Source organism: Falco peregrinus, chromosome 1 (assembly GCF_023634155.1).
Source record: "Falco peregrinus isolate bFalPer1 chromosome 1, bFalPer1.pri, whole genome shotgun sequence".
In the NCBI taxonomy this organism is placed as follows: domain Eukaryota; kingdom Metazoa; phylum Chordata; class Aves; order Falconiformes; family Falconidae; genus Falco; species Falco peregrinus.
In genome coordinates this window covers 17,052,636-17,080,101 of record NC_073721.1, presented here as the reverse complement: position 1 = coordinate 17,080,101, position 27,466 = coordinate 17,052,636, and the positions used below count along the sequence as shown (strand labels likewise).

At 44.9% G+C, this 27,466-nt stretch overlaps 2 protein-coding genes across 3 annotated transcripts in view; one reads left to right on the top strand and one right to left on the bottom strand.

Annotated features, from left to right (window-relative positions):
- The window catches only part of REEP3 (receptor accessory protein 3), a 42,725-nt gene extending 40,249 nt beyond the window's left edge, over window positions 1–2,476 (bottom strand). The window contains exon 1 of the mRNA XM_055797752.1: window positions 2,387–2,476. Within this exon, the coding sequence (XP_055653727.1) occupies window positions 2,387–2,418 (32 nt within the window). The 5' untranslated portion in view covers window positions 2,419–2,476. The remainder of the gene's footprint in view (window positions 1–2,386) is intronic.
- Window positions 2,477–21,715: 19,239 nt separating this feature from the next.
- Window positions 21,716–27,466, top strand: part of JMJD1C (jumonji domain containing 1C) — a 165,957-nt gene continuing 160,206 nt past the window's right edge. Inside the window, exon 1 of one of the 2 annotated variants that reach the window (XM_055819417.1) lies at window positions 21,716–22,055. In XM_055819417.1, coding sequence (XP_055675392.1) covers window positions 21,909–22,055 — 147 coding nt within the window. In that variant the 5' untranslated portion in view covers window positions 21,716–21,908. The remainder of the gene's footprint in view (window positions 22,056–27,466) is intronic. The other variant, XR_008749917.1, reaches the window with a different exon arrangement.

Genomic DNA, 27,466 nt, shown 5'->3' with positions numbered 1-27,466 from the left:
TTTCCATCCTTCTTATAGCATTTAAGGAAAAGGTAGTCCACACCTCCCGACACACACACACCTCATGACACGCAAGTCAGAAAAACAAAGCCACTGGAACAGGTATGTCTGGAAAGCAACCAGGAAGGAAAGCAGATCAAATAAATAGAGGAAGATAGGATAATGAACACAGAGGGGGGGGGGGAAAAAAAAAAAAAAAAAAAAAGAGTACAAGGAGGACAGCCTCAAGACCACTGAAATAAAGACTTCATGTCACACCACATGTACTTCTGTGCTACTTCCCACCTTCCTCTTCCACGTGAATTTTGCTCTATTAATCAAAATTAAACAATAGTCTCAAAGCTGTCCAAGTTCTCATTGAACACTTCCCCCTTCCTGGGAAGCTGAACACTGGCAAGCTAGTTAAGTCCCACAGCTAGGAAACAAGGACACAAGAAGGTGGAAAGGATTTATAAATAATATTAAGGACTCCCTTTTTAGCAAAAATAATTAGGGCACACAAATTAGTGACCAATGGCAACCAGAAAACCAAACCACACAGAACTGCACAACACATTGTCCTTTATTGCTTCTTGCAATAAAACTGTGGATAGCAGTAACTATTCTCTACATTCTCCATGCTATTGGTTAAGCCCACAGAGGACTTAATCCTCAAAATGCAAATACAACCCCTTTCAGGGAAAAAACAACTTCACAAAAATCTGCTCATTAGAAACTAAGGTGCTCATTATCACTGATACTATCCTTTCAACAAACACGGTCTTAGTTGTTGTTAAAATGTTTCTGGTTGATGATTTCAGGTAGCAAAGTAAAATACCCTCAACAGCTACGTTTGATGTAGCCTCTTGCCTGTAGTGCTGTGTACTGCCCATGGGAAGATCACACCGACAAAGTGCACGAACAGCAATTCTTCCCACAGTCTCTCTCTTCCAAACCAACATCATCCTTTGCCAACAGCAGAACAGAGTCCTCTACTTTGCAAATTTCAATTATCTGATAAGTCTCTGGGAGGGCAGGGAAAGGGAGAAGGGCTGCTACTTATCTAGGTGACTAGATCACAGCAGGAAAATGTACAGGATAGTATGAGGAAACTTCCTGACAGCAAATAAAGTTTTCAGATTAAATTGCATGAGACAGCTTAAGGGGGATGTTTGTCACCAACAAAACAAGGAAATCCTCTTACACCCTGCTTCGGGTCACACACTCCTGGTACATACTTTGCACAAATTCAGATGTTGTCGGACTGCTTCGTGAGCAGATTCACCTCATTTGCCTGGCAAAAAGTCACACACAGCAAATCTCTGCTCAAGTGACCCAATAAGCACTGGGGGCCCCACAGTCACAGAGCTTCTCAGCAAGGAACACGAGGAAGGCTCAGCGGCTTAAATATTACTCAACATTGGTAAGGGAATATTATTCAAATGAGGCAAATAACCCATCAGTTTCACAGAAGAGCAGTACAAGGCCTAAGGAAAAGATCAGAGGGTGCGCTGCAGTCTACTCCTTCTCAGATAGAACTTGGACAACACGTCAAATGACACGTCTCACCTAAGAAAGTTTTCCCCTTTGGTTGCCAAAACCTCAGCTTTATGAAGAGCAGTACGCTGTAAGGCTGCCCGGCCCTTCAGCCGCCGCCGACCCATACCCACCACAGACCCCCGCCTCCCAAGCATCCTCCTCACTCTGCCACAATTAAAAAGAAAAAGTTACCAAACGCATTTGACAGGTTAATTTGGATCAATTTACAGTCAAGGCTCAGAAATTATGTGTGACAGGCACCAACGGCCTGAGCCTCTAGGCTCTACGGCCCTAGGAAGCCGGCAGCGGGAGGCACTCGGTGCGAGCGGGGCCGCCCTGCGCGCGCCAGGGCCCCCGAGGTACCCGCCTGCCCGGTGCCGGTTCTGCAGGCGGGTCTGGCAGCGCCAGGGCCCCCGAGGTACCCGCCTGCCCGGTGCCGGTTCTGCAGGCGGGTCTGGCAGCGCCAGGGCCCGCCGAGGCACCCGCCAGCTCAGCCGCTGCCAGGCGAGTGTCGCCCTCGGGCAGCACCGCAGCCTGGCTACCCCGCTGCTGGCGGGGCCGGGCCGCGGGGAATGCGTTCCGAACTAATTACACTGCTAAAAGCGAAGGGGGGGGGTGTTTTGGCACAGCACTTCTAAGCCCTGGGTTGTATGCGGCACCTCAGTCCCCACCGCCCGCCCGCCCGCCGGGCACCCCGCTGAGACGATGGGGGGGGGGGGGGGGAGAGAAGGGGCGCCACCTCCCTTCCACTGCCCCCCGCCCAGCCCCACCGGGGGAAGCCCCAGGCCCGCCCAACGCCCCGGGCGACCAGCAGCTCCCCGCCCCACCGAGGGCCGACGCTGCCCACTCCCCCCATCCCAGCACTCACACGACGGCCCGCGAAATCATCCAGGAGACCATCGCGGCGGCCGCGGCGGCTGCGCGTTCCCTCCGCCAGCCCGGGCCCCAATGGCCGCGGCCCCGCCTCCGCCCGCCCCATTGGCTCGGCGGCCGTGCATGCGCGCTGGCGGCGGAGGGGGCCCGGCGGGTCGCTTACCCCCGCGGCGCGGCCGCGTCCCTCAGGGCTCGCTCCGGTGCCGGGCGGGCCCGGGGACAGGGTGCGCTGGCGGGGGCTGCGGGCGGGGCCCGCGCCCTGGGTCCCTCCACCGCCGCCCAGTCTGCTTTTGGGCTGACGCGCGAAGACAGCCCGTCGGGCCGGCGCACGAAGAAGGCGGGAACCGATACAATTAATTAATCAAGAACACCATGAGGCACCCCTGCCCCCCTTGCCGTCTCTTCCCTTCACAGCACAGTGACCAGCTCTTGCGAGAACGGCAGGTTGGGGCACTCACCCCTTGCTATGTCCCCTACCTGCGTACGCTCAGTTTGCTGTAGGCCTGGCAGAACATTCCCCTCACACCATCAACGCTGGCCACGCTGTCCCGAGGTGGCTCGCATGCTGCAGGACCCAGTGCACCCAGCACTGGGGCAGCTTGACAGGGCCCGACAGAGGTGCGGTGCCTCACCTGGCTGGCAGGGGCTGAAGCCCTCCCGGCAGAGCCAGGCTGGGAGGCCAGCTGCCTCCCCAGGGCCCCAGCACCCCTCTGAGCCGCCACAGGAAGATGCTTCTCCTCCATACTGGTTTACAAGCACTCAGGGCCAAAGGCCGCCTAAAGTCGCATCCTTGTGTGGGCCACACAGGCTGCTGCACACTGTCAATCCAAAACTGCAGGTGGGCAGGCAGATACGCATGGGAACGATTAGTGCCTGTGTGCAGTTACCTTTGTTCCTTCCCAAATATGTTATCAGCTGCTGCCCAAGGCAGGACACCGGGCAAGGCAGACCACAGCAGGACCCAGTCCAGACACTTTCTACAAGCTCATGGTCTGGCAGGTGGAGACATGCAGGAGCAGCTGACTACTCCCTGATACCTTAGCTAACCCATCGCAATCCATCTCTGCATACCAGCTTCACACTTTGTGCGGAACTGTTTGTACACAGAAAAGGACAATACTTTGCCAAAACAGACTGCTTCATCTTTTCTCAGAAGAGGGGTTTGTAGAAAGCTCTGCCCATGCCATCTCTGGAAAAATTCAACTTCACTTTACCAATAAAGGTGACAGAGCAATACCTGAAGCAGTAGATGCTGATACTATTGAACATGCCACTCAGCAGTTAAGGCAGAGAGGAAAGAGGTTACTGTTTTCAGCACTGTTCCTGCTCACTCCTGCGGTGAATGACATGCCAAGGTCAACATGACAATCTGTAGCAAAAATCAGTTACTCAACATGTCTTAAAGTGAGGATAGTAAGTATTTTTCCTGCCTGCCATATAGTGAGAGGAAACGGCTTAATCTTCGTAAGCTATTGTCTTATTCAGATGAGAGGTGCAAGGTGAGTACAAGATGGTTTCTGTTCTACACTCAAGCACCAGAATTCCTCACCGCCTTGAACCAGTAAAACCTAGCTACAGGCATCTTCACTCCTCTGCAGCCTTCAAACACAACATGTGCAGTCAAAAGGCTAAAAGTGACTTAGGAAAGAAAGAAAATGGTAAATAAACAAGCATGGAACATTTTAACAGTGACAGTGTTTGAAAACTGTCACTGTAGTTGTGTGCTGTGAAATCTGAAGTCTGAAATGGGAAAGTATACCATGATGTAAAAATGAAGTTTATTTTTACCATGCAGGGATTTGAGTCTTGAAAATACTACTTGCCATCTTGAGCCTTTCCTTATCTTGACCTCTGCAGCAGGTAACCGATGCAGGAAGAGGTAGAAAGGAATTTGTTTGTGGGCAGTTTAAAGTACACCACTCATCAATCTTATTTTTGAAACAGGCCTAACCTGAATGCATTCTTCCTTGCATTCAATGAAAGGAGAAATCTGAACCCCTACTTATATGCCCCTTGAATAACAAACCTTTCCAGCGGCAGACTGTACAAAGTAAGCTTGCACAGCAACGCATTAAAAATATAAATTACTTTGGAGAGGTTACATTTTAGGTTCCAGTTCTGTCAGCTCCTGCTCAGAGGCAGATCCTGTGCAGATCCATAACACTCCAGTGAAGTCTGTAGCATTCCAGCCCATCTAGAGTAAACTGCAAGATGAGAGCTATAGTTTATAGCATATTTAATAAGTATACAATGGATCTCTTAACTGCAAGCAGTTGTGTGTTTGATACTATCTCAGAGAACCATTCCAGAAAAAGACTGATACTGTTTTTTACTGTCCAAGACAGTGTATACATTAATTCCATAGTACCATATTTTATTTCACATGGAGTATATTTAAGAGGAAAAAATAGTCTTTATTTTTCATAAAGACATCTATTTTTCTTGTGTTTGTTACCATAGCAACATAACCTCTGGTGGAGAGCTAAATTTACATTTAAAGAGGCATTTTTTAAAAGGTAAAGGCAGATGGCATCTAACAGTAATTTATCTTGCTAAGAAGATTACACTTTCATAGAATGTTTTGAGACTTAATTCAGTGCAAGAAGATGGGTGATGTTTGCTGGGCCCTCAGCAGACAGGCACAAGGATGCCACATGGACTTCCCTGTATTCCAGTTCACAGAATGTTAAACCACACTCCTGCACAGCAGAAACACAGTGAGGAGCATGGCAATTAAATCTATGCCATGTACTTATTCAGACCTGGGGTGCCTTACTCATATGTCTATTTTTATTTAAGAAAGAGACTGACACCTATCTTACTATAGGATATTTTGATCCCCCCAAAAAACCCACTTAATATAGTTAAAAATTGCTTTAAATAGTTTTAACAGTATTTGAAAAAACACTCACTTGAAAGTCACCTGCCCTCAATTTTCTTTGAGCTTCTTTGTATATATACATTGTATAATACCAAACATTAATGTTTAACTTTCACCTCCTTTACAGGTAAACAAACATTTTTCCTACTTTGCAGCTGTGAAAACAGCAACTGAGAAACATTTAGGAAAATACTAACGGGTTTCCAACAGAGCTATTGACTCCAGCTGTGGGATTTGGTCCCCTGCAGGATCCCCCTTGCACTAGTCCCCCTAGTGCTCATTCACTAGGGGAATGAGCTCCACAAAGACAGCACCGCTTTCACACAGCTCCCAGAAATCCACATTTGTTAATCATGGTGCTGGATTTTCCTTAACATGGGCGGTTTATACGAATATATTCTAAATTAGTCTTAAATACAGACCAATCTGAAATTTCACCAAAAAATAGTGATTTCTTTCAATCACTGAAAAAAAGAGATTTGTAATTTTGGAGCTAGAATATGGAACAGATATCTGTTTATTTGTTGAAACAACAGAATACAGAATGGGTGGAGGTAACTATTTCTTAGCATACTCTAAGCTGGTGTGATTCCCATAACAGATTATTGATTAATATGGTTGAAATTTGTTGTTTATGCTACCTTCTAATAATTAACTTTTTGTGTATCTTTCCTATGCATGAAGTGACAGCAAAGGTAGGCTCTGATCACTAGATAAACAGCCCAGCAGTTCTACTGCCTTAACAGGATATCCCCCAAGAGTGATGTTGGGCAATACTGCAGACATTTTATGAAATCAAAGCAGCTGAAGTTTTTTGTGTAAAATTCTGGACATGCCACTTCTTGCTCACATGTGTGTTCCAGCCTCCCAGTGCAGCATCTTGCTGGGAAACATGGCAAAGCCAGTCAGTGTCTAACACAGCTGTGTCTTAAGCAATTTTTTTTTCCCCAATATGGAGACAGACAGTATACCAACAGGCCATAAGCTTATTTTTCCAGAAATATATTCATGTGAAATGTTACCGTTTCCAATGTGGAGCATTTAAATTAACAAAAAGAGGAAAAGAAAAGTTTCAAGTTGGTTATTTCTGCATCTTGTTTATTTTAATCTGATGGGTTTAACCACTGTTGTCCTCACAATTTTATTGAAGTCTGACATTCCTTTTAAAGCTTTTGCTTCTATATTAATAAATAAAATCCTTAGGTGCTTAATAATTTCTTCCCGTGTTAGCGAATGTACCCAAATGCAAAGCCTGAAAACTCAAACAGCAACAGGAATGTTATGTTAAATTCATGGTTGGCCATTTCGTGAAGTCAGTTTACTTACTTTTGTGGTCCTGACAATTACAGTTTATATTGAATTTTAAGCAATACAGAATTTGGAGTTAAAAAAAAAGGCATCTAGCTGGGGTTATAGGATGACTGAACTGCATAATAGAGGTAAACCTTTGCGAGCAGAGAAGGTAACAAATGCAAGAACAGGCCCAGAGATTTTTTTAATATTTTTTTTTCAAGACTAGAAAAGAATGAGGTCTAACACTGTTAATTCAGTGAGTTATAGGTCACGGAAAGCAGATAAGGTCAAGACATAGCACTGAGAGAAATCCAGAACAGCCCTGTCAATACAAAGCCAAAGCACTTTCATCACTCCAGCACTAGCCTGTTTTGACGACAGCATAATAGAATAGAACGAGGCAATTCAGACAGAATCCAATCGATCTGATTAACAGTACAAATATTAAAAGGGTACTCTGCAGACTTTTTTTTTTTAAGAAAATTGTGCTGTGAGAAGGCTTATCACACAACTGTTGATTGGTTGTATCAATTTTTAAAGACTGTTTGCAATGGATTAAATGCCTCTGGCTCCTTGTTTCTTAGCAGAAACATAAGAGCACCCCTTAGGATTCCACCCCCCCCACCTCACCCCCCCTTAAGGGAAACATGATCTGAAAAGGAAGGGGAAAGTTCAGAATTGCTCCATCTGAGACTTGTTCTCCTGGCAGCAGTCATATGTCCATCCTACCTTATTGCTTCCATTTGGGGTTGAAAACATATGAGGTGCAGCCCTGCAAGGGCAAGCAGAGGCAACAGAGAAGCAAATTTCCAGATCACCAAGAGTGCCCAAGAGAGTCTTGCAAAGCAGCAGTACTTTACCTGTTGCTCCCCTACTTCTCTGTGTTGATAAGCTACAGACAGAAAGGTTTTTGACCTATATTGCACACAGACCTGCAGACGTTACTCTGTAGATAAGTGTAACCACAGACCAGGGTTACACACCCATGCCTCTGAGCAGGGCAGTCCACTGGACAATTTTGTATAGTTATTTTCCCCCTGTTCCCAAGTAGAGTAGCATTAAAGCTGTTAACTTGTTTAAAAGCTGCAGCTGAATGTTACAGTAAATATATGCCTCTCTCAAGAGAGCAAACCCATTTAAAATGATGGGCTACACATACTCTGGCATCTAATGTTCTATCCTCTCTCTGGGTTTTGAGATCTATATACAGAGACACAGGCCAAAGCCATATTATTTCTTCCTGTCTGGGTAGTATCTATATTCTATAGGGATACTATATTTTTATATTCCATCACTACTTGTGATGCATCAAATTTAATTATTATAGCAGTCTGCTGGAGGTTTTTTTTTTTTAAACACACTTTCTGCTTTTGATGTTTCTGATTACTATGGAAAGCTTACGCTATTTTATAGTCTGCTGACTAAGCTCATATGCACACCAGCTGTATTTTATCAGGGAACAATGTTTGCTTTTTGAACTGGCTGATAGATTTCACTTAAAATGAAGAGGAGATACACGTTCTTTGGCAATACTTAGAACCTTGTTCAGCACAATATCCATTTGCAGAAAGTCATAGCCTCCAGCTAAATGGTGCACCAGCCCATGGCTACCAGCCCAAAAGGGGGGAGGAAAAAAAAAAAAAATCATCTTTTATTTGAAGTGCTTTTTGGTTCTATCTGCTGCATAACAAAAGCAGGATTATACCATGTCATTTGGACAGGTGTCTTGTCCTACCTGTTCCTGAAGTCTTCCAACAGAGATTACACACCTTTTCTTAGCTATGTTTACTAGTCCTTCATTATCATACTAGGAACCTTTTCCTTTTATCAAAATTAAGTTGAGTCAAGGGGTATTCGGGAGTTATCACAACCCCCCGAAGCATGGAAGGAAAATTATTTCATTTCCTTTTGCAGCAACTTTAAAAACTGAAATCAGTACTTAAGCTATTACATATTCCCTTGAAGAAACAACCAAAATTCCTTATAGCACAGTTTTTAGACATTTAGATTACCTTTATTACCTCTGACTCCATTGAAATGCAGACCCCAAACACACACAGCTCCAGAAGACCCTAATTAGTACCAAGAGCTGAAGGACTACATTATACACAATCCAGCAAGTCGAAAGGCTGCCAGCAAAGGACGCTGGGCTATCAGGTTTCCCTTTCCTTCTCTCCCACCCTTCCAAGGCAGCACAGCACAGTTAGCTGGGAGAGCTGCTCAGCGGGGGATTGCTGCTCTAAGTCAGGATAGCAATTCCTATGTACAACCAAGAGTCAGTCTTCAGCCAGCTGACTTCACCATGCCTTCCTTGTTCATCCTAAGGCAGGTCTAAGTAAAAAAATGCATTTGCTGGCCAGTAGTTAAGGAAGCTGTTTTATTACACAATATCCTGATTTATTTTTTCTTGGAGAAATGCTTTCTTTTTCTCCCAAGACCTGTCCTCTCTCTGCATTCTTCCCTAAATTGGGGAAGAGGTCTTTTTTTTATAGATTTTAAAACTGGAAGGGAGTATTAAATCATTTCATATGACAAAACCAAGACACAGAAATGATTCATTCATGCGTTGTGTCAGATAACCTTTGCTTACTGGAAGCTGCCAACAAAGGGTATTGATTTGAAGGCATCAGAACATTGATTTTTTTTTTTTATAATTTCCATCAGTAAATTGTTCTTCTTTATAGGAAACTAGGCACATGGTTTTCAACTTGGAATTTGCCTTTAGTTTCTAGTCATTGGTTCTTGCTGTGCTCTAAGTGATAAAGAGCTCTTTCTTACTCATCTCTCCACAAGGATTTATGTGTTTAAGTCACCTTTCAATCTCTTCACAAATTAAACCGCAAGCTTCTTTAAATGACTTCTGTTTTCTAGTCCCTAAATGTTTTAAGGTATATTTCTAGCCTAACCCAAATTTTTTCCAGCACTTTCATAAACTGAACTTTGTAACCAGATTTCCGTTAACTATATGACTGAGTGGCATAAGATAATAAATCTGCCAGTTATGTTTAATTCTCATTAAAGGTAACAAAATATTATCCTTTTAGCCACCTCATCTTACCGGGTGCTCACATTCAGTTGTTTGTCCTCTTTGATCCAGGCATCTTTCTTGCATGCTACTTCTCAATACCCCAGCTACTGGTCTGAAGGGTTTGTTGATATTCTCTGTTCTTGAAGGGCCCACCTCTCTAACACAGCAACGTTTACTTTGCTTTAAAGAGCCCAGGTTAATAAACACTTACACAAGGATGCTGGTCTCCCTCACTGGAAGATAAAGGCTTTAGCGCAGGGCTCTTCAGCAATCTTCAGCCACCTAGGGAAGGGTGGAGCTGGGATGGACACAAAAGCATGGCTGGATAGGAGCACCCTTGTATCCTTGCTCCTGCAAAGGACTCAGCAGCTGATGCTGTGCAGGCTGACTGAGGATGTCCTCCCTTCCCCCCCACCCCCATCTCTGACAAAGCTTCTCAGGCTTGTCCTTAGGTCTGAAATCAAAGTTTAAGGTTTCTGTGATATATAGCACAACTACATAGAGTGCACAGATAGCTCAACATCAATAGGATCATCAGCCCTTATACTGTATCACACTTTCAATTTACAAAGCATCTATAGGCAACGTTCATTTCCACCCTGCAGGTAACAAATACTTGCTTCTTACTGTACAGGTGACTAAGGTCAGCACTGAAGAAAAAGGTTATATGACAAAGACTTTTTTTGTCTTCCTTCTTGTTTAGTGTCGCTTAAACTAGCAGATAGGCACAGCAAAACATTTCTGTTGGTCCACAGGCCCCATACTGTAAAATGGAAACCATTCGTTTCTGCCTCAAAATGATCTTTCCCATCTTCTGTGGCAAGGAAGTCACGCTTTAGTCCTTGCCTCTTTTTTAAACAGGACATTACCAGCTAACAGGGTACATTTCTATGTAGTCTTGTATCCTTAGAATACGAGTGCAAGCTGTTTAAGACATTAGCAATAATTGTCAAAGTCTTGAAGCCTCTCTGGGGAGCAGGAGGAGGCTTGCACAGGAATTTTGTGCACTGCTGGAAATCCCTACCAGAGTGTGTTACTCTGTATTCTCATCAGGAGGCATTCTGAAGATGCACCTCGTACTAGGAACTCTGCCACTTTCCCTTTCGAAACAGCCTTTTAGTTCTTAGGAAAGTTGACTCTGAGAAATGGAGCACAGACAGTCTTTCAGCCTGTCTAGACATTCTGGATGCCGAATGTTTAATGTCCTTGTACAACATAGCTGGACTATGGCAGTGGAAAATGATGAAGACAGGAAAAACAATAGGCAGAACTTCTGGTTTAACAGGCATAAATACACCGCTGCTGTAGCTGCTCTGAGCTGGTAGCGTGCACGAGGCTAGGGAACAATTATCTACATTATATCAAGGAAGCTCTGTCTAGACAAACCAAAACTTCTTCCCACAACAGTTTACTCTTTTTTGCATACCCCTTGTCTCCCAGAGGTTGCTACAAAGAACTGTTAGCCATCAAAAACTGACACTGAAAGGCACTGTCCTGCAAGGTAAAGGTAAGAATCAGGAGTGTGTTTGTTACAGCTTCCTTTCCCACCATATTTGTGTATGGACACAGTTCTTCCACATGCCCTTTTTTCACTCTCCCACATTTTGGAAAGCAATCCACCAAGATACATGAAACCAGAAGTAACACTTGGGGGGGGGCGGGATGGGCAGGGGCCAGGGACAACTAAAACCAAGCAACCAAAAAACAAAACCAAAATGCAAGCAAAAACTCAGGAACCTCAGCAGCTGATCTCTGAATTACTTCAGACCACTAACTCCACAGGTGACGGATGCTCAACAATTAAATGTGTGATCAGCTGAATTAAAAGACATGAAGATAACTTTATGGTTTTGAATAAACTGTAAAGTTTACATGGTTGACCCACTGGGTTCTCAGATAAAAATCAAGTACTCCAGTTCCATCTTTTAGCATAGAAGTCATCTTGTAACTAATGCAAATGCTGGAAGCAAGACATGAATATCTTCCCTCATCTTATTTCCTTGCAGATGGGTTGCATCGCATCCATAAGCGCCACTAAGATCTCCCATATCAATTACTTCAGTCTTCAATTGGATTAGCAGTTACCACCAGATGTTTGCTTTCAGACCTTTTTTTGTATGAAAAAGCACACTTAAACAGGAAACAGAAGTGTTAAATTGCTGGGACATAACTTAGAGGGTTCAAAGCAGGCTAAGACTTAAGAAAACTGGAGTCAGCATGAGACTCTGAGGTAGTGCTTGTTATAACCATTTCCTTGAACTTCGATTTCCTCCTTCTGTTGTCAGTAATTTCAAACAAGACAGTGGATTTGCATTACATTTGGGCATGCAAGAGACCCAAATTACAGGTTTAATAAGAGCTATTTGAGTCCTCTTCCTGTAAAGGGAACAACACTCCCCAGTCCAGGACATCAGTGCAGTCACACAGGCTGGCTCACCACCCACCTTGGACCTTGACCTTTCTGAATCATCTCAAATAAAGCTCTGTGCAGTGATCTAAAGTCTGCTTCAGGTAAATAACATCACCAGGATTACAAAGCCAGCTGAAATTACTCGCTGGCCTTTTCTGAAGTCCAGGCTACGTGTAGTGCTTTTAGATATAGACTGGCTTGGGTTGGGACGTTTCTGCACACTGTATTCTCTCATTGCTGTTACGATTGCAACTCAGTGTCATCTTTCTTTAGATGTGGTCAAATGGTGACTATTCCCATATAGTTGCTGCTGCAACTCAGTAATACCAGAGCAAAGTTCTCTGCATTTTGATTAAAGAGGAATAGATGACAGGGAGGGGAAAAATAGAGGACCAAGATCCAAAGATTTATCTTCAATTACTTTTCTTCCTTTTGCTTCCCTTCATCTACTTCTAATAACAGAACTAATAAATATTTTGGCCTACTATTCTTAAAAGCACTATCAGTATCTAAATAGAGAAAGGGTGGCACAGTGCTCCCTCTGGCACTCATTAGGTTCTTTGATTTAGGACTTGATAGCGAGAGCAAGCCCACCTTCAGACCACTTACTGGAAGGACGTTCATCTCCTGCAGACCTCTGTAGTCTCTGTTCAGGTCTGTCCCCTGCATGCAGCCACCTGCACACACCTTACTAAAAATTTCTTCAGCAAGTGTTGTATTATGACCATTTTTTAATATTAAAAGTCTGCACATCCTAAAGCAAATTGTTCCTTTGGATTCCCGCCTATCATCCTGCAAAGTAGTATGGGACAGGACCAGATAAGTCCCTGTATAGATACACATTTGAAGAGACTGATTTCTTAGAATTAATAGAAACTTCAGGTCCAGAAGTCATACACAACAGGAAAACAATGATACAAGTAAGTGTGACGGAGCATCAGTTACACTGGCAACAGCATCAATGCAGAGGTACCCGCAACTACTGAGGACTGAGCACATCTTTCTCTGCTAATCCTTCTTTCCAACAATGCTTTCTTCTAATTCAGACATATTTACTGTCAGTGATGCTTCATCTACAGAGTACGCTCTTTCCTAAGTTTTAGACTTTTACCTGTAATTAAGACTTACCTCAGTGAGAGAGGGGTAACTCCCTGGTTTGTTCACAAGGGCAACAGGTCTGTGCTTGCACCCCCAGAGCAAATTTGATGGAGACAGGAGAGCTATCTGCTGGCTAGACTTCAGCAAACTAGATGAGGAGAGGCAGTTTCTGCTTCTACCTTTTCCAGTCCAGGGTCACAAGCACCACAGGAGCACAAGGCACAACCTGAGCAGCAGTGAGGATGCAAACATAGTGAGCAGGTAGCACTACTGGGATGGGAACCCAAGGAAGATAACTTGGGAAGGTAGATCTGGGCAGAGAATCAGATGCCTTTGGCACCACAAGATAAATAATGTATGTATAATATAGACTTAGTCATAATCAAGGTGTTATTAATACAATTAAGAGTGGTTGCTGGAATCTTTTTTGAAGATGGAGTAAAGAAGGAGCCCCCCTCTTCCCAGTGACAGCTAGTGAAAGGACAAGAGGCAATGAGCACAAATGGAAATAGGGAAATCCCAATTAAGCTTAAGAAAGGAGTTTTTCCACTGCAGTGTTGAACACTGGAACAGGTTGCCTAGAGAGACTTAAGTCTCCAGCCTTGGAGATATTCAGAACTTGACTGGACATGGCTCTGGGGCAGCCTGCTGTAGGTGGCCCTGCTCTGAGCAAGGGGGCCAGACTAGATAATCTCCAGAGATGTCTTCCAACCTCAACTAGTCTGTGTTTTGTGACTGAGACAATCTCTTCATTCAGTTAAATGACACAGCAACAACAAACCACAACCTTCTTAAGTCCAAGAAGATGAGCAAGTCCCTTATCTCTCTGCTTATGTATGTCTGTGCCTTTTCAGATTGTCATTGTAAGATGTAATGTTTCATCACAGTTCTTGCAATAAGGGCAGACTTAAATCAATTCCCTTTCCAGGACCAATTTTGAACTTAGCCTGAACCCATGTTACAGACCCTGGAACACTCCTAACAAGAACAGTAAATTAATCAAAGAAAGTTACTGGCTCAGTAGAAGATTTGTGATAGTTTTAATTGGGTAACAGTGCCAGGATAAAATAAGAAAGTCCTGCTGCTTGATCAGCATGGAATCAGTAACATCATTTGTTTACTTCCTGTGCCATACAATACTATAAAATATTAAGACAATCCTTACCAAAGAGGTAAATATTGTTAAATAATAGCTATTACTGAATTGCGAGGCACACAATGCTAGTTTGTTAGCCTTTCCCAACACAGAAACTCAACAAGACAGGCAGCTGAAATACAAGAAACCTGTTTATTGGTTTTAATCCAATTCGGAGCCAATTTGCTGGCAAAAGGAAACAACTACCATCACACAAAAACAGCCATCAGAGAAGTTTGTTAAAGGGTAGATACCACATGTGGTAGCTACTGTTTTAGACAAAGCTGATATCAAACAATTATGCTTGATAATATAAAGATATGGGGAAGTACTACAGTTACATTAAGAAAATGCAAAGGAATTTGGATAGCAGAGTAGTAAGAGAGTGAGGCCAAGACAAACAGAAATAAGTTGAGGACAACGGATATTACAGAGCCTTATGAAAGCAGATGTTGGCTAAAAACTTTTTGTAAGTGATCATGAACTTTTCTTTCTATCTCAGTTTCAGAAGGACCCAACCACCTTTCTGGGTTTTGTGTTGGTTTTTTTACAGACAAGGAAGTAGCCACAAGTAACCTAGTCAAGTCATCTTCCCCTACCTAGTGCTAGTTCAACAACACCTAAACTCAGCTGCTTATCACATCAACTTTAGATCTTTTCTAAACTCCAAAGCTTCCCATTAGCTTTTTATTGTGTAGCTGCAGACTAAACCACTTCCTTATCACAACCATCACCTGTTTTACTTGTGTCAGCATAAGTAACACCATCACTCAAGTGATTTCAGTCTAAAGCCCCTGCTTCTGAAGGGGCCACAAACACAGCATAATTCATACAGAAACTGTAGTAGGCAGTAAGTTGCCTGAATGCCAACACCAACACAGCTCTTATTAGTGCTTTTTTAAAAAGTACTTAAGAAGCTTTGAGATAAATACTGAGAAACATATACCAAGTACTAATAAAACTTCTGCCTCCTAAATTAGAGTTGTTAAAAGTTCTCACAGCACCCCACGCATAATGGATTGAAGCACTTGGAAAAAAAGAGTCTGGCTAGATATAGTTGCCCTTGTTTCCTTTTACCTTTACTACACAATTAACCAGTGATCTCCATTTAGAGTAATAATCCTGATTTGGCCGCCAGTTAATTCAAAGATGATCTATAAGCTTATTTCAGTGCTGAATATATCCTATTATTTTCATCAGTAACAGCACCTACTCATGAATCAATCTCCTTAAACACCTTTCATCCAACACAAAAAAGTTCTTATACAAGATTCTAGGAGACTTTAGCACATCTTGAAATTAAGATAAAAGTCTGCCATAGAAGTAATAGCTGTCTTTTCAGGGTTGTTGTTGGGTTTTTTTCTTTCTTTTTTGCTGTTGTCCACCTACTGACCTCAGAAACCTACTAATCATAAAAGCACAATAGGAACAATAGCCAAACATTTATTATCAGGTAAAAATAAATAAAAATACTCACACACTAGATAGCCCACAAAGCTAGTCTCCAGGAACCTATAGAAGAAAAGCATAGATTTCTATATACCTGACTATAGTGCTACTTAATGAGCTGCCAACAGTACCAAAGCACTTACTGGCCTTTATACAGCTTAGGTGTGAGTGGAAGGAAGCACTGCTGGAGGTAAAGGCTCCTGGGAAGGTGATTAATTCCTTTTTAAGTACGATTGGTTTCAGGTTTTACATGTAAGTGATTGATAGGAGAAAGGGGCATCGTTGCTAGGAGCAAATGGGTTAAAGGCAGGCCTTTCTCAGGAGGAACATCAGCAGTACTGAGGCTGCTCAGGCTCTGCATATGCCCCATCTCTTCTGGTGTTTTGCTTTGCAGGCTGATCCCCTCATTTAAGCAAAAATTTGTTTTCCGTTCTGGTGCTTTATTCAGAGGTGTTACAGAATGTATTGTTCCAGGAGAGCTCTGTTAGGGGCTGACAGATGCACCTAAAGCTCAGTCTGATTCCTGAGAAATACCAAAGCCTCAAGCTGGCATCAGCAGCTCACTGAAAGGTACGGAAGAAACTTGAATGGAACTCTAATCTTATTAGGTTGGCCACAAAAACATTACGCTGCTGCAGCCTGTGCATCTTTTTCCCTTGCTCTCTAATGCTTGTGCCTATGCTGAGTGACCATTAGCCAACTAGGAAATGGCATCTTCCATCTGTGGCTTGAAGAAATGGAGAATGTTTTCCTCCAAGAAAACTCAAAGAGCTTGGATTAGTTGGAGACTGTCTGATAAGGCCAAAGCAGGGCCCAGAAATTTCACCTGAGGAGTTAAGCCTGTAGGTACTCAGGGAAAGGTGGACGCTCAGAGACAGCCTTGTTATGTCTATTCCCCACCGTCTGCTTTTTATCTCTGTAAGGGTGTGAACCCGGCAGGCATGTAAGAAGCTGTTTGGTACCAAGTGTAGTGCTGTGGTCTAACAGTCCTCTGCCCTCAGGCTGCAGTTAAATACTTAGTGCAGAAAGCAGTGGCGGCTGTTAAAGGTGGTGCCACCCTCACCTGGAGGGAGGTGGCCTGCCCTGTGGCAGAGGACAAGGGGTCAGTGCATCTCAGCAGCTCTAGGGCTCAAATCCCAGGGCTCAGCAGAAGCTGCCCCTGCAGCTGCGTTGGGCTGAGCTGGCTGTGACTGCATTGCAAGCAGATGTGGGGTGTTCGTGAGCTTTGCTTTGCTGGCTCATGTTAAGGCAATGGTAAGTGTTTGAGGGTGACAAGAAGAAAGTGGGGAATATGAATGGGTTAGTATCTTAAGATGTCAGCAAGCTTCTGAGGAAAGGAATGTATTGAAGGTCATATTTATTTAATTTGTTCAGCCGTGTTTTGATGATACCTCATTAACTGGAGCAGAAAGCATTGGTGGAATCAGAGTGTGTTGTTGAGTATTTATCTGTTCTAGGCTACAAATTGACTGTGAAACATCATGTGGAGGCTCAGTAGTGCTCCTTACTGTTGTCAGTGTTGATGGAGTGGCACCCTGTGAACTACACTGTTTTCTAGTGCAGATATGGCTGGAGCGACTCGCAAATGCAATAAACTTAAATCTTCCTCCTTTGTGTGCTGCAGCAACAGCCCGGGTGGTATGGAGGAAGTCCTAAAGGCAATACCTGAGCACGGTGGGGTGCTGCATTCACCTGCAGTGTAAATATAGCAGTAAATTTGCAGTCTTTTTACAAGTGAGAAAGCCAAGACACAGGAAAAGATCAGGGGTGCTCAGCTGACAGTTCCAGATGGAGTTGTGGCTGTAGGCAGTCAGTGATGCAAATGGTAGTAAATCACCATATAGGATGTTAGTGGTAGAGCTGGGGAGGTAATCCCATGAACCACAACTCTTACAGTCATGCACGTTTGCACCCCTAGGTGTTTAATGCAGCCTGCGTTAAATAGCTGTCTTTAAATAATTGCATTTTCCCACTGTCCCTGTGTCCCATTTGGTGCTCAAGGACTGCCTCACCACTCAAATAATTATGTTTTCAAGGAAGATGTTTTTGGTAGAATGCATTAATAAAAGCCCTTGGACTCTATGTAGAAATCGAGGTGAGACAGCTGCAAAACAAAAGTTAGATTTGTGTGATGTGTGAGGAAACCCTTGTTTTCTCTTGGCTATGAATTTTCAAGTTAGGAAACTTTAAACCAAGTGATGCAAGTTTCTAGTAAATATAGATTCTTAATTTTAGGATGCTGAACCCTGGAAAACATCAAATATGACTTTCCAGATTTCTGAGGAATTACAAATTCAGAAGAAACTGATGTTTGCTGTCTCCCAAGGAAAGGTAGCATAGATCTGGAAGTGTACAGCACAGAATTTTAGGAAGAGCTGGTTCAATATTAACTCTGCTTAGGAGCTGTGACAGCGACAAGTCATTTTGCCTTCCACTCTCAATTTTCCTTCCTGCAAAGTGGAAATAACCATTTCTAAATGCAGTATTTATCTGTATGAAGAAGGTGCAATTTCTGCCTGTATTGGCTGTGCTGCATTTCAATCGGATAGTTAGAAATAGCTCTCAGTAAAGATCTTAATTTTGCAACTGACCAATGTGTACGCTTTCAGGGAAGTGGGACTGAAAATACTTGGGGGAAAAAAACCCTTTATTTAGCAATCTGTGATCCAAAGGATACTGTTAATACACTATATGCATGACAGCCTTTTCAGGTGATTAAATGCCCAGCTGTAGTGGGGTATGTAGCCATAGAAGCCATTTGTTGAAGATATAAACAGCACCATCAATATTTTTTTCAATTACAGCAAAAGATGGAAGATGCAGTGATTTTTGAAATCATGGAAATAGCTTTTTGCTGGAAGGGATAGAAAACTGAGTCTTGTTTCCTCCACCTTCCTATTCACATGCCTTTGTGGTAGGACCTGGTTGCCTCTTTCAGGTGGGCATAGGTGGTTAACCTTGGTTTGATGTGCAATTTGGGTGAGAGGTGGGATGGATCAAGCAGGTCATATCTAGCGTCAGTGTTGTTTTTCCTTTGTTAGGATGGCTGAACATTTTTACTTTGCCTGTAAATCTTGGTGACTGCTGAGTCACCGTATTTACTGACAAAGCTGCAGTGGGGGAGTTTGCCCACAGGCTGTTTCCCAAGAAGAGCCATTCCTCCCTGGGCCTTAACCTAGAGGCATTTTGCTTTGGCTTTTTTTCTGGACTTCTCCAGCCTGAAAGTGTCAGGTGTGTTTTGTTGTTGCCCATGGGCACCCAGCTCTGAGTGTTGCTCCTGAGCTTCAAGAGGATGATTCCTCTAGCCTTCTCAGAGTAATCTGTGAGAAATGGCTTCCTTACACCACTTTCTTCAGAAGATGAATCAATTCATACCATCCCTAATCCTTTCCATCCTGTGAATTTTATAACTTTGAATTTTCAGTTCAAGTATTGCATAATATTTATCAAGGCAATAGAGGAGGTGTTGCTTTGAAAGGGGAATTAATATATTAGTTTGACACCTGCAAAGGCTTCTGAGAAAGGAAGAAGTCCTGCTGAAGTGTGATACAACACAGATTGTCCAAAAGTTAGTCTTTAGGCTATCTTCAGGCCTTGGCCACAGCACCGTTACTTGATGTTCTGTTGCAGCTGGAGGCTCTGAGTTGACTTATCCACATCCTGAGCATTTAGTGATCTCCCAGTTTCCAGTGCTTTGCAGAGAAACAAGGAGAGAAGGAGGAAGCAAAGAAGAAATGAGTAAGCAAACAGAGGCCAAGAAAATAAGTTGCTGAAGGTGGAAGACATGTTCAGTAACCTGTGCGTCTCTTGTATGCTGATGCACCTGAATGTAGTCATTTTGACTGTCCTAAAGCACATACGGGTGACAAATGCTGTTCAACTGAAAGAGAAAAGAGCTGTAACAAAGGGTGGCCAGGGGGCGAGGCTGCCCTGCTGATATGCCAGGGCTCTTCCTTAAGCTCTCTTCTGGTCGACGTGACAAGCTGTTTGAGCAGCGCTGTGCTGGGTGGTGTGGTGGGGAGCTGGGCAAAGGTCCTCCCCTTCTCACTTGGCATGTGGGAACTGACAGCTGACCGTGGGAATTTACACCTAAATGTTGGTGTTACTTGATCTTACTGATACTTTCAGGTGATAACAACTACAAAATGATACAGCAGCGTTGAACAATAGCGTTTAGTGAATTCTAATCTAACTAAAACACAAAATGACAGCACTTTGTGATAATGAATTTTTGGAACAAATTAAAAATAGTCGAATCTTAATATATTGGTATACTGTGAAAAATTCTCAAGTTCAGTCTGTTAGAATCACGTAACAGCTTTTTTGGGCATATTTTATCTTTTCTTGCACACTAATGTAATCTAAGTGTATAATTCAGTATAATCTCAAATTACTCTGGCTAAACAAGAGGGAATCTAATGAAACTATAGAGTTTTGCTATGATTAATATTTGTTTGGTTGTCCTTGTAACTTACTTCTTTTTATACCCTTTATGAATAACTGCTCAGTACTTGCATAATTTATGCTCATTCTGCAAGGCTGGGGGACTTTTTTGTTGGCTGTATCATTACCTTGAAATGTGGCTTGAAGATCTTACTTAGCTCGAGCGCACTGTGGTTTCTTCTACACAGCTTCTAAGCAGCACACCTCCACGTATCCCTAGCCTACTGCCACTGGGGTGCCAGGGAGCTATAGGCACTAGGTTCTAGATGTTAGGTGTTGTAAGTTAATACTGTGAACAAACTTGTCATGGTGAATGATGAATCTTTTTTTTTTTTTTTTCTTCTTTCTGTTAATTAACTTCTCCTGTACCAGAAGTTATTTGTTCCACTGAAATATATGGGAATGTGCCAAGCTGGCACTCCTGATTTATTGCTTTTGCCTCATAATCTATTTTTCAAAAATGCACTATTCAAATTTGCTTTCTAGTGCTAGATGAGAGATCATTAACCTGCTCTCTTGAGAGCAAGCGTACCAGTGAGGAAAGGTAGAAGCTTACCGAAGCTACACCTTTAGACAGCGTGAAGGGAAACCTCTTAATACGCAAACATGGCATTACTACAGCATGGCTACGGGCTGCATGGAAAAAACAATAAACTGGCAGCAACTGCTGCAGTTCTGTATATGTGCTCCAACCCACCCCTTGGGTGCTGCAGCCCAGGCTCTGGGTCGGGGCACACGCTCTGCGCCCCCCCCCCCCCCCCCCCGGCCGGTTCCCTGCCCTGCGGCGGTGGCGGGGAGCGTCTCCCGGGGCTGGCGCGCTGCCGCCGGACCGCCGTGGGGTGGGCGAGAGGCACCTGGCGGTCCCCCGGCGCTCCGCGGCCGCTTGCGGCAGGGGCGGATGGGTGGCCTTTGTCTGGCTGCGGGGAAGCTGGCCCGGGGGCGAGGGCACCGCGGACGGCAGAGCCGGTGCTGGCTGTACCGGGCTGCGGCAGTGTAGCCGCCCGAGCTCCCGCCGGGCCGCGGCGGTGGGCGGCCGCTCGCTCGACCGAAGGGGGATGCCCAAAGCGGCCGTGTCCCAAACCCCGCCGCAGGGCCGGAGTCGGGGCGCGGGGTGTGTGTGAGGGTGCCGGTGCCCGCTCACCGCCGAGCCGCCCGCCCGCAGGCGGTGAGGCGGGGGCCCGGCCGGCAGGTGAGGGCCGCGCTCCGCCGCCGCGGGGCCGGGCAGGGGGGTGGTGGCTCGGGGCTGCCCCGGCGGGAGGCGACCTCCGCGAGGGGGCTGCCGCTCTGCGGCGCCGGCGCCCCCGCGCACGCCTGGGGGGTCCCGCCCCAACGGCGGCGGTGAGGGGGTAGTCCCCGTACCGCCCCAGCCCGGGTGCCGGTGCCGCCGCGGCCGGACTCTTTGCCGCGCGGCGGCGGCGGCCGCTCGCCCCCTCCCCGCGCGCTGCCTGGCGGAGGGAGACGGCGCGTGGTGCCGGTCTCCATGGCAGTGGGCTGCGTGGGCGGAGTGGTCGGGGCCGCAGCGCGGCGGTGAGCGAGCGCGCGAGGGAGGGAGGGCGCGCGCGCCCCCGGCCCTCCCCCGCCCCTCGGTGTTTGTGTCAGGCTGCTGGCGGCAGCGGCGGCGGAGCGGCCCCGCGGCGCCGGCCCGGCCGAGGGGCGCCGACCCAGCCCGCCGCTGAGGCGAAGAGCCCCGCGCCTGCCCCCGCTCCGCGCCGCTCCCGCCATGGGCGGCCCGTAGGGGAGCGGGCTCGGCGGCTGGTGCGGTGCCTGCGCGGCGGCGGCCATGGCGGTGGAGACGCGGCCGGAGCTGGTGGGGAAGCGGTTCCTGTGCGTCGGCGGCGGCGGCGAGGAGCCGCCGGACAGCGGGCGCTGGCGGGCCGGGGTCATCCGCGCCGTCTCCCAGAGGGACTCCCACAGCCCCGACCTGGCGGTAAGCGCCGCGTCCCGGGCCGGGCCGGGGGGGCTGCGGCGGGGCCGAGGCGGCGCCGCGGGGCCTGCGGCGGGGGGCGGCGGGGCGCCCCGGGCGGGCCCGGCGTGACACAGCCCTTCGCTGGGGGGCGGCGGGCGCGGGGGCAAGCGCGTGTGGTGTCAGCGCCGGGCCGGCGGGGACGGCTGACGTGGAGCCGCCGCCGGGGGTCGGGGCCGGGGCGAGGCGCGCTTCCCGTCCGTGTGTGCGGCCGCCGTGCGGGGGGACGGAGGCGGCGGCCCCCATGGTGCCCGTGGCGCGGCCGCGGCTCCCGGCCGTGCGGCTGCCGTGGCGGTGGGAGGGGGCGAGTACCTGGCCTGGCCGCCGCGGGGAACCGGCCCGCTGTGGAGCGGCGGAGCCCGGGCGGGGGGCGGGTGCGTCGGCTCCAGGGGAATGCAGAAACTGCCGTCGTGCAGCGCTGCCCGACTTGAGTCCAACGTGCTGGACGCGGTAGCGAACGCTGTTCTTAGAAGAATGTCATTGTTGCTCTTCCTTTTATGTCCGCTGTCACTGTTTTCCTAAGGGGTGTAGGAATGTGCGCGGTGGAGGTTAGCGAAGGAGCCAGGATGTGTTCTGTTGTGCTTAGGCACACTCTCGCTGGGGGGGGAAACATGACCAGGATTTCCTTGGGTTAGTGTTCTGAATGCATAATCTGTAAAATGGAGTTTTATTGTGCTCCATGGGCTCGGTCGTTATTTCAGTTGTGAATTCTGTGGTCGAATGAGTGCAGCGTTACCTCTGTGGTTGCCCCTTTCCATGATTTTATGTCACTCGGTGCTTCTGAAAGCACATTTAAAAATATCACGACTATGTAAATGGACATTACGTAGGCTGGAAAAAGGAATCACCGAGCTGCGCTGGGCAATCCATATTGCTGCTGCTAAGGGGGAGGCATTCGCAGCCGAACGCAGGTCGGGGTGGAATGGTGCCTTTTTTATAAACTCATCAAGCAAACAATTGCCTGATTGTAGAGATTTTTGATTCCTTGGTGTGAGAAGTGTGATTGACAAAGTCAGGAATTCATGTTTTCATATATCCCAGGCTCTAAGCTTTGTTTTGAAAACAGAATGTACGTGACACTTGAAATGCCACTTTTTCTACTATATTGTAGGTGTGTCGTGTGTCCCCCCCCATTATAATTCAAGTAGCATGCTGTTCATGCCCTTCTATATTAAGTGGCCTGTGTTTTCAGCCTTTGGTTATATGTAAGAATCATCTATGATGCTTTATTTTTAGAACTTATTTTGGATGTTATTCTTGCAGGGTGGTATTCTCTAGAATCTATATACAATTATGGAAACACTGAGTAAGGTTTAAGGAGATGTTTACTACCATTTACAAGTCAGAGCCATAATTTGTAAACTCTATGGTCAGAGCTGACATAAAGAGAGAAAGGGTGCTAAACCGAGGCATTTCAGGAGCTGTATCCATTATGTTAAATGGATAATGTAGGCTGCCTATAGTAAGTACTTGCTTCTCTTCCTAACTTTGGTATCTGAGCATTTTTTTCTTCAGGCACTCTTTCATTACAATTCTTGGTAATTTAAGGAAGAGTTGTCATGTTATAGCTGGTTTCTGAGGCAGGATGACTAAGGGTATGCTTACATGCCGTAGTGGAGCACCATTTGGATAGATCTAAACTACCTGAGAAGCAGGATGGATGCTCCAGCCTGCACTCAAAGCCTGGGTGCAGTGCAGTGTTAATGTGGCTGTATTCCTTCTGGTATTCAAGCTAGCTATGCAGCACTGCATTATGCTATGTAGATACACTCGTAGTCGTCTAGGAATGCTGGAAGTCTGGGAAGGTTTTGGAAATACTATCTAGGTCTAAAGAGTCCCAGACTAGTACTTAACTATTGGAGCATCATTGCACCCCTCTAAGTGGAGTATTTTGTTTTCGTGTTACCTGTTCGCTGTCCCCAAGGCACAAACAAGTATAAATCACAAAGGGAGCGGGTAGAGGAGGAAATTATAAGGTTTCTGTTGGCAACAGGTAGTTTCTGTGGGTTGGCCCCTCTTTTTGCATTTGTAATGAACATTAATCTCTCCTTAGTGGATGTTTGCTAACATGAGTATTCTCTTCCCCTACCCCCAGTGAAGGACAAGGACATTTTTCTGTTAGCTCTGGTTCCATGTGTGCTATCCTAGATGGAGTGAGTGCTGCTTTTATCCTTCTGTGGCTTTTGTTTTGAGGTGGCCATCCCTATGAATAGCTCCAGACCCTTCTGCTACTCGTCAGTGGAGTGAAATGGTAACCCTTGCTGACAGCTTCATTGCTGCCCACAGGGTGCAGCATAAAAATCTTAAAATTGACTTTTTGTCAATTTTGTGTGATCCTGGTCCCTCTGGGTGGGATGGACACTGTAGGAACAGAGAAGACTCCCTCAGCCACAGGAGGGGAGGAGGGCAGCAGGGGGCCTTTTTCAGGATGCTTTGCAAACAACTGGAACTGAGTTACTTTTCGGAAGGAAATATCATTTACATTGGCTCTGTGTCTTTTCTTCCTTAATAAGTGTGAAGCTCCCAGTCAGTTTCAACCAGTTTAAGAATGGGGAGAGGTCTGAAAAAGGTTACCTTCCCCCAGTCTGTGAAAGCTGACATCTGAGGGGATGTGAGAGCCCTCCTCCCAAAAACCCATAAAGGCAAGGAGGTCATGGCATTTTGTGTGCTCCTCCTGGAAGAAGAGGTGCTCTCCAGCTGGCCAACCAGCATGCACTGAGTTCAAACCAGCTACAGCATATGCTGCCTCTTGCTTAGAACCTCACAGAGATAGGTAGGTGATGGGGGATGGAGCTGATAGTATGTGAAGGTGGGTTTAAGGGTGTGAGAAAGAGCTGAGCGTTAACAAAAGCATGAGAGCAAGCGCGAGTGTTTGGATATGGGAATATATGGACAAATGGAGAGTTTTATGAGGTGAAGGATCTTAGGGAGACATGGGCAAACTCAGAGGCAACTGACGTAATTAATGTTAAGAGGCCACAGGGCTTGTAGGAGCAAATCTGCAGGAACCAGAGCTTCATTAGCTTTGCTGTAAACAAAACTACTCATTAGATCAGGAACTTCAGACCTGAAGGCTGGACTAGCTGCTCTGCTGGTCAGAAGGCCAATGAAGACTCCAGTTTTCATGTGCTGTGAAGTTTGTTTCGTGATTTTATTTTGGTAACTAAATTATTTAATACTTCCATAGTTGAAATTACTGTCCTGGTCAAGAAACCATAGAAAATAACTGGGTTATCCAGTATTTTCTTCCTGATAGGTCTCTCCTATTCCATGAAAGTATGTTAAATGACTCTTCTCTTAAACTTTTCATGCTTGCAACATAACTGATATGTAGTCTCTGTTTTTTCATAAAATGGGTATTTTTTTTTTAACAAAGAAAAAGAGCAGTATCAAAGTGCCTTTTCTCCCACTATTTTATGGCGATTTTGCTTTCCTTAGCTTTGCTATTAGTTTACCACTACCACTAGTGGCGGTTATGGTGAGAACAACTGATGCTGGTTGCGAGTGCTGTTGGTCTTTTGGAACATGAATGCTCTTGCTATTATATGCAGATCCTTCTTGTGTTCGTCTTAGTCATTCTGTAATGTTTACAGATGTTTAGAAACACCTGTACAGGCACAGTGCATATACAATGTATAAAATTTATTCCAGGAGGTTTCTTGATTATTTTCATGGTCTGAGTCACAACTTGATAGTTAGACCTCTTGATTTTTCGTTCTTGAACGTTTCTGTTGCATGAAAAGCATTTACTTCAAAATACAAGTGAAAAAAATATATTCATATACATATATATTTATTTGCATGTGTGTGTTTCAGTAGTCATTGAGAGAATCCATAACTGTTCTTCTGTTTAAGTAACAGAAGGTATTTTTGGAGAAAGCTGGGAACTCTTTATTTTTTTGTTACTGCTGACTGCCTGGAAAAAGCCTGTGTGCTGCTCTGATCACAGTGGTAACTGGGCAAATAAAGAAATGGCCAGGAGGAAAAAGGTGGAGTCAATGCCATGTAATCTCTCTGGTCTTTGCTGTCCTGTAAGAATTGCTTTCTGGGCCACAGGTTACAAAATGCCTATTTAATTAATCATTACCGACAAGATTTGACATGGTGACGACAGAGGTGGTTTTCTATATTGTGCTTAAAAAGTGATTATTTAGATGAGTACATTTTTCAAAATGTAAATCAAATTTTTCAAGTATCTCACCAGAAGTGCTTCAGAGCTCTGTGACTTGTCATGGTCCAGCAGTTGTATATTGCACATAGTCATATGTTCAGCCATATATTTTCTCCACTTAAGAGAAAATGGAAATAAGCTTTTAAACATGTAGTGTGCAACCCTCAATAGGAAGTATAGTTATAACTGTGCATAGGGAAATACATTGTGGCACAAATCACCTTGTTAGATACCCTTCATGGAAACCTAAATACTAGTGATAATTTGAAGTAGTTGTTTGATTTTTATTTACAGTAAAATTAATAAGATACAGTGGGGGAAACAATACATTAGTAGTTTTTGTAAATTGTATTTTTTTTCAGTATCTCATCTTTGGTAATGGTCAAACAAGGAATTGTTAAAAAGTCTGGTAAAACCATTTGAAGAGAATAGCGGCAAACTTTGCATGTCAATTTTAACTGAATTTGCCCTTGCTTAACAGTAAAATGAAAGTTTACAAAATGTAATGGAAACTTATCACTACTGTATTACAGATAACATGAAAATAATTTGAAATAATTGATAATTTGAAAATAAAAGAAGATATTTTGGAGAAGTACTCTATGCTGATAGTTTCTCACTAAAATATGAGATTAAATTTGCCTCCGCTGTGTGCGTAGCTGCTCTTACCCAGTCTTTTTATGACTTGTGATTGTTAAAGTTTTCCTGCTTTTGCATTCCCAAAACTTTCTGAAAGTGATACGGCACAGAATTGCACTTACGTAGGTTACGTTTGTGTTCTGCCATATACTGATTTTTAGTGTAGTGTTTTGCATGTTGTCCTCTGTTTTCCTTTCACTAAGCTAATGAGTAAGGAGAAACTGAATCTATTAATTTTTTTAACACATTTGAGTTAATCTGTTTTAAAATGAAATGGCTTTTTTCATGTGTCATTTTAGAAGTACATGCTCTGCAGCTTGGGCTTTTTAACCTTCAAATAAAATGCGGGAAAAACTTCAGTAAAAATGTTGTATAAAGTAAATAAAGAAATATGCTTTACATGAGTTGTGCGTAGCTTGTTGGTGGTTAATAGAATTTAAAAATACTACATGTTTCTGTACTAGCATCAGGGTTAAAGATGGAGAGCAAATTGTTGGTGAGGAGCCTGTCATGTTATTTACTCCAGCTCTTGGAGATGATGCTAAAAAACATGCCAGAGTGTATC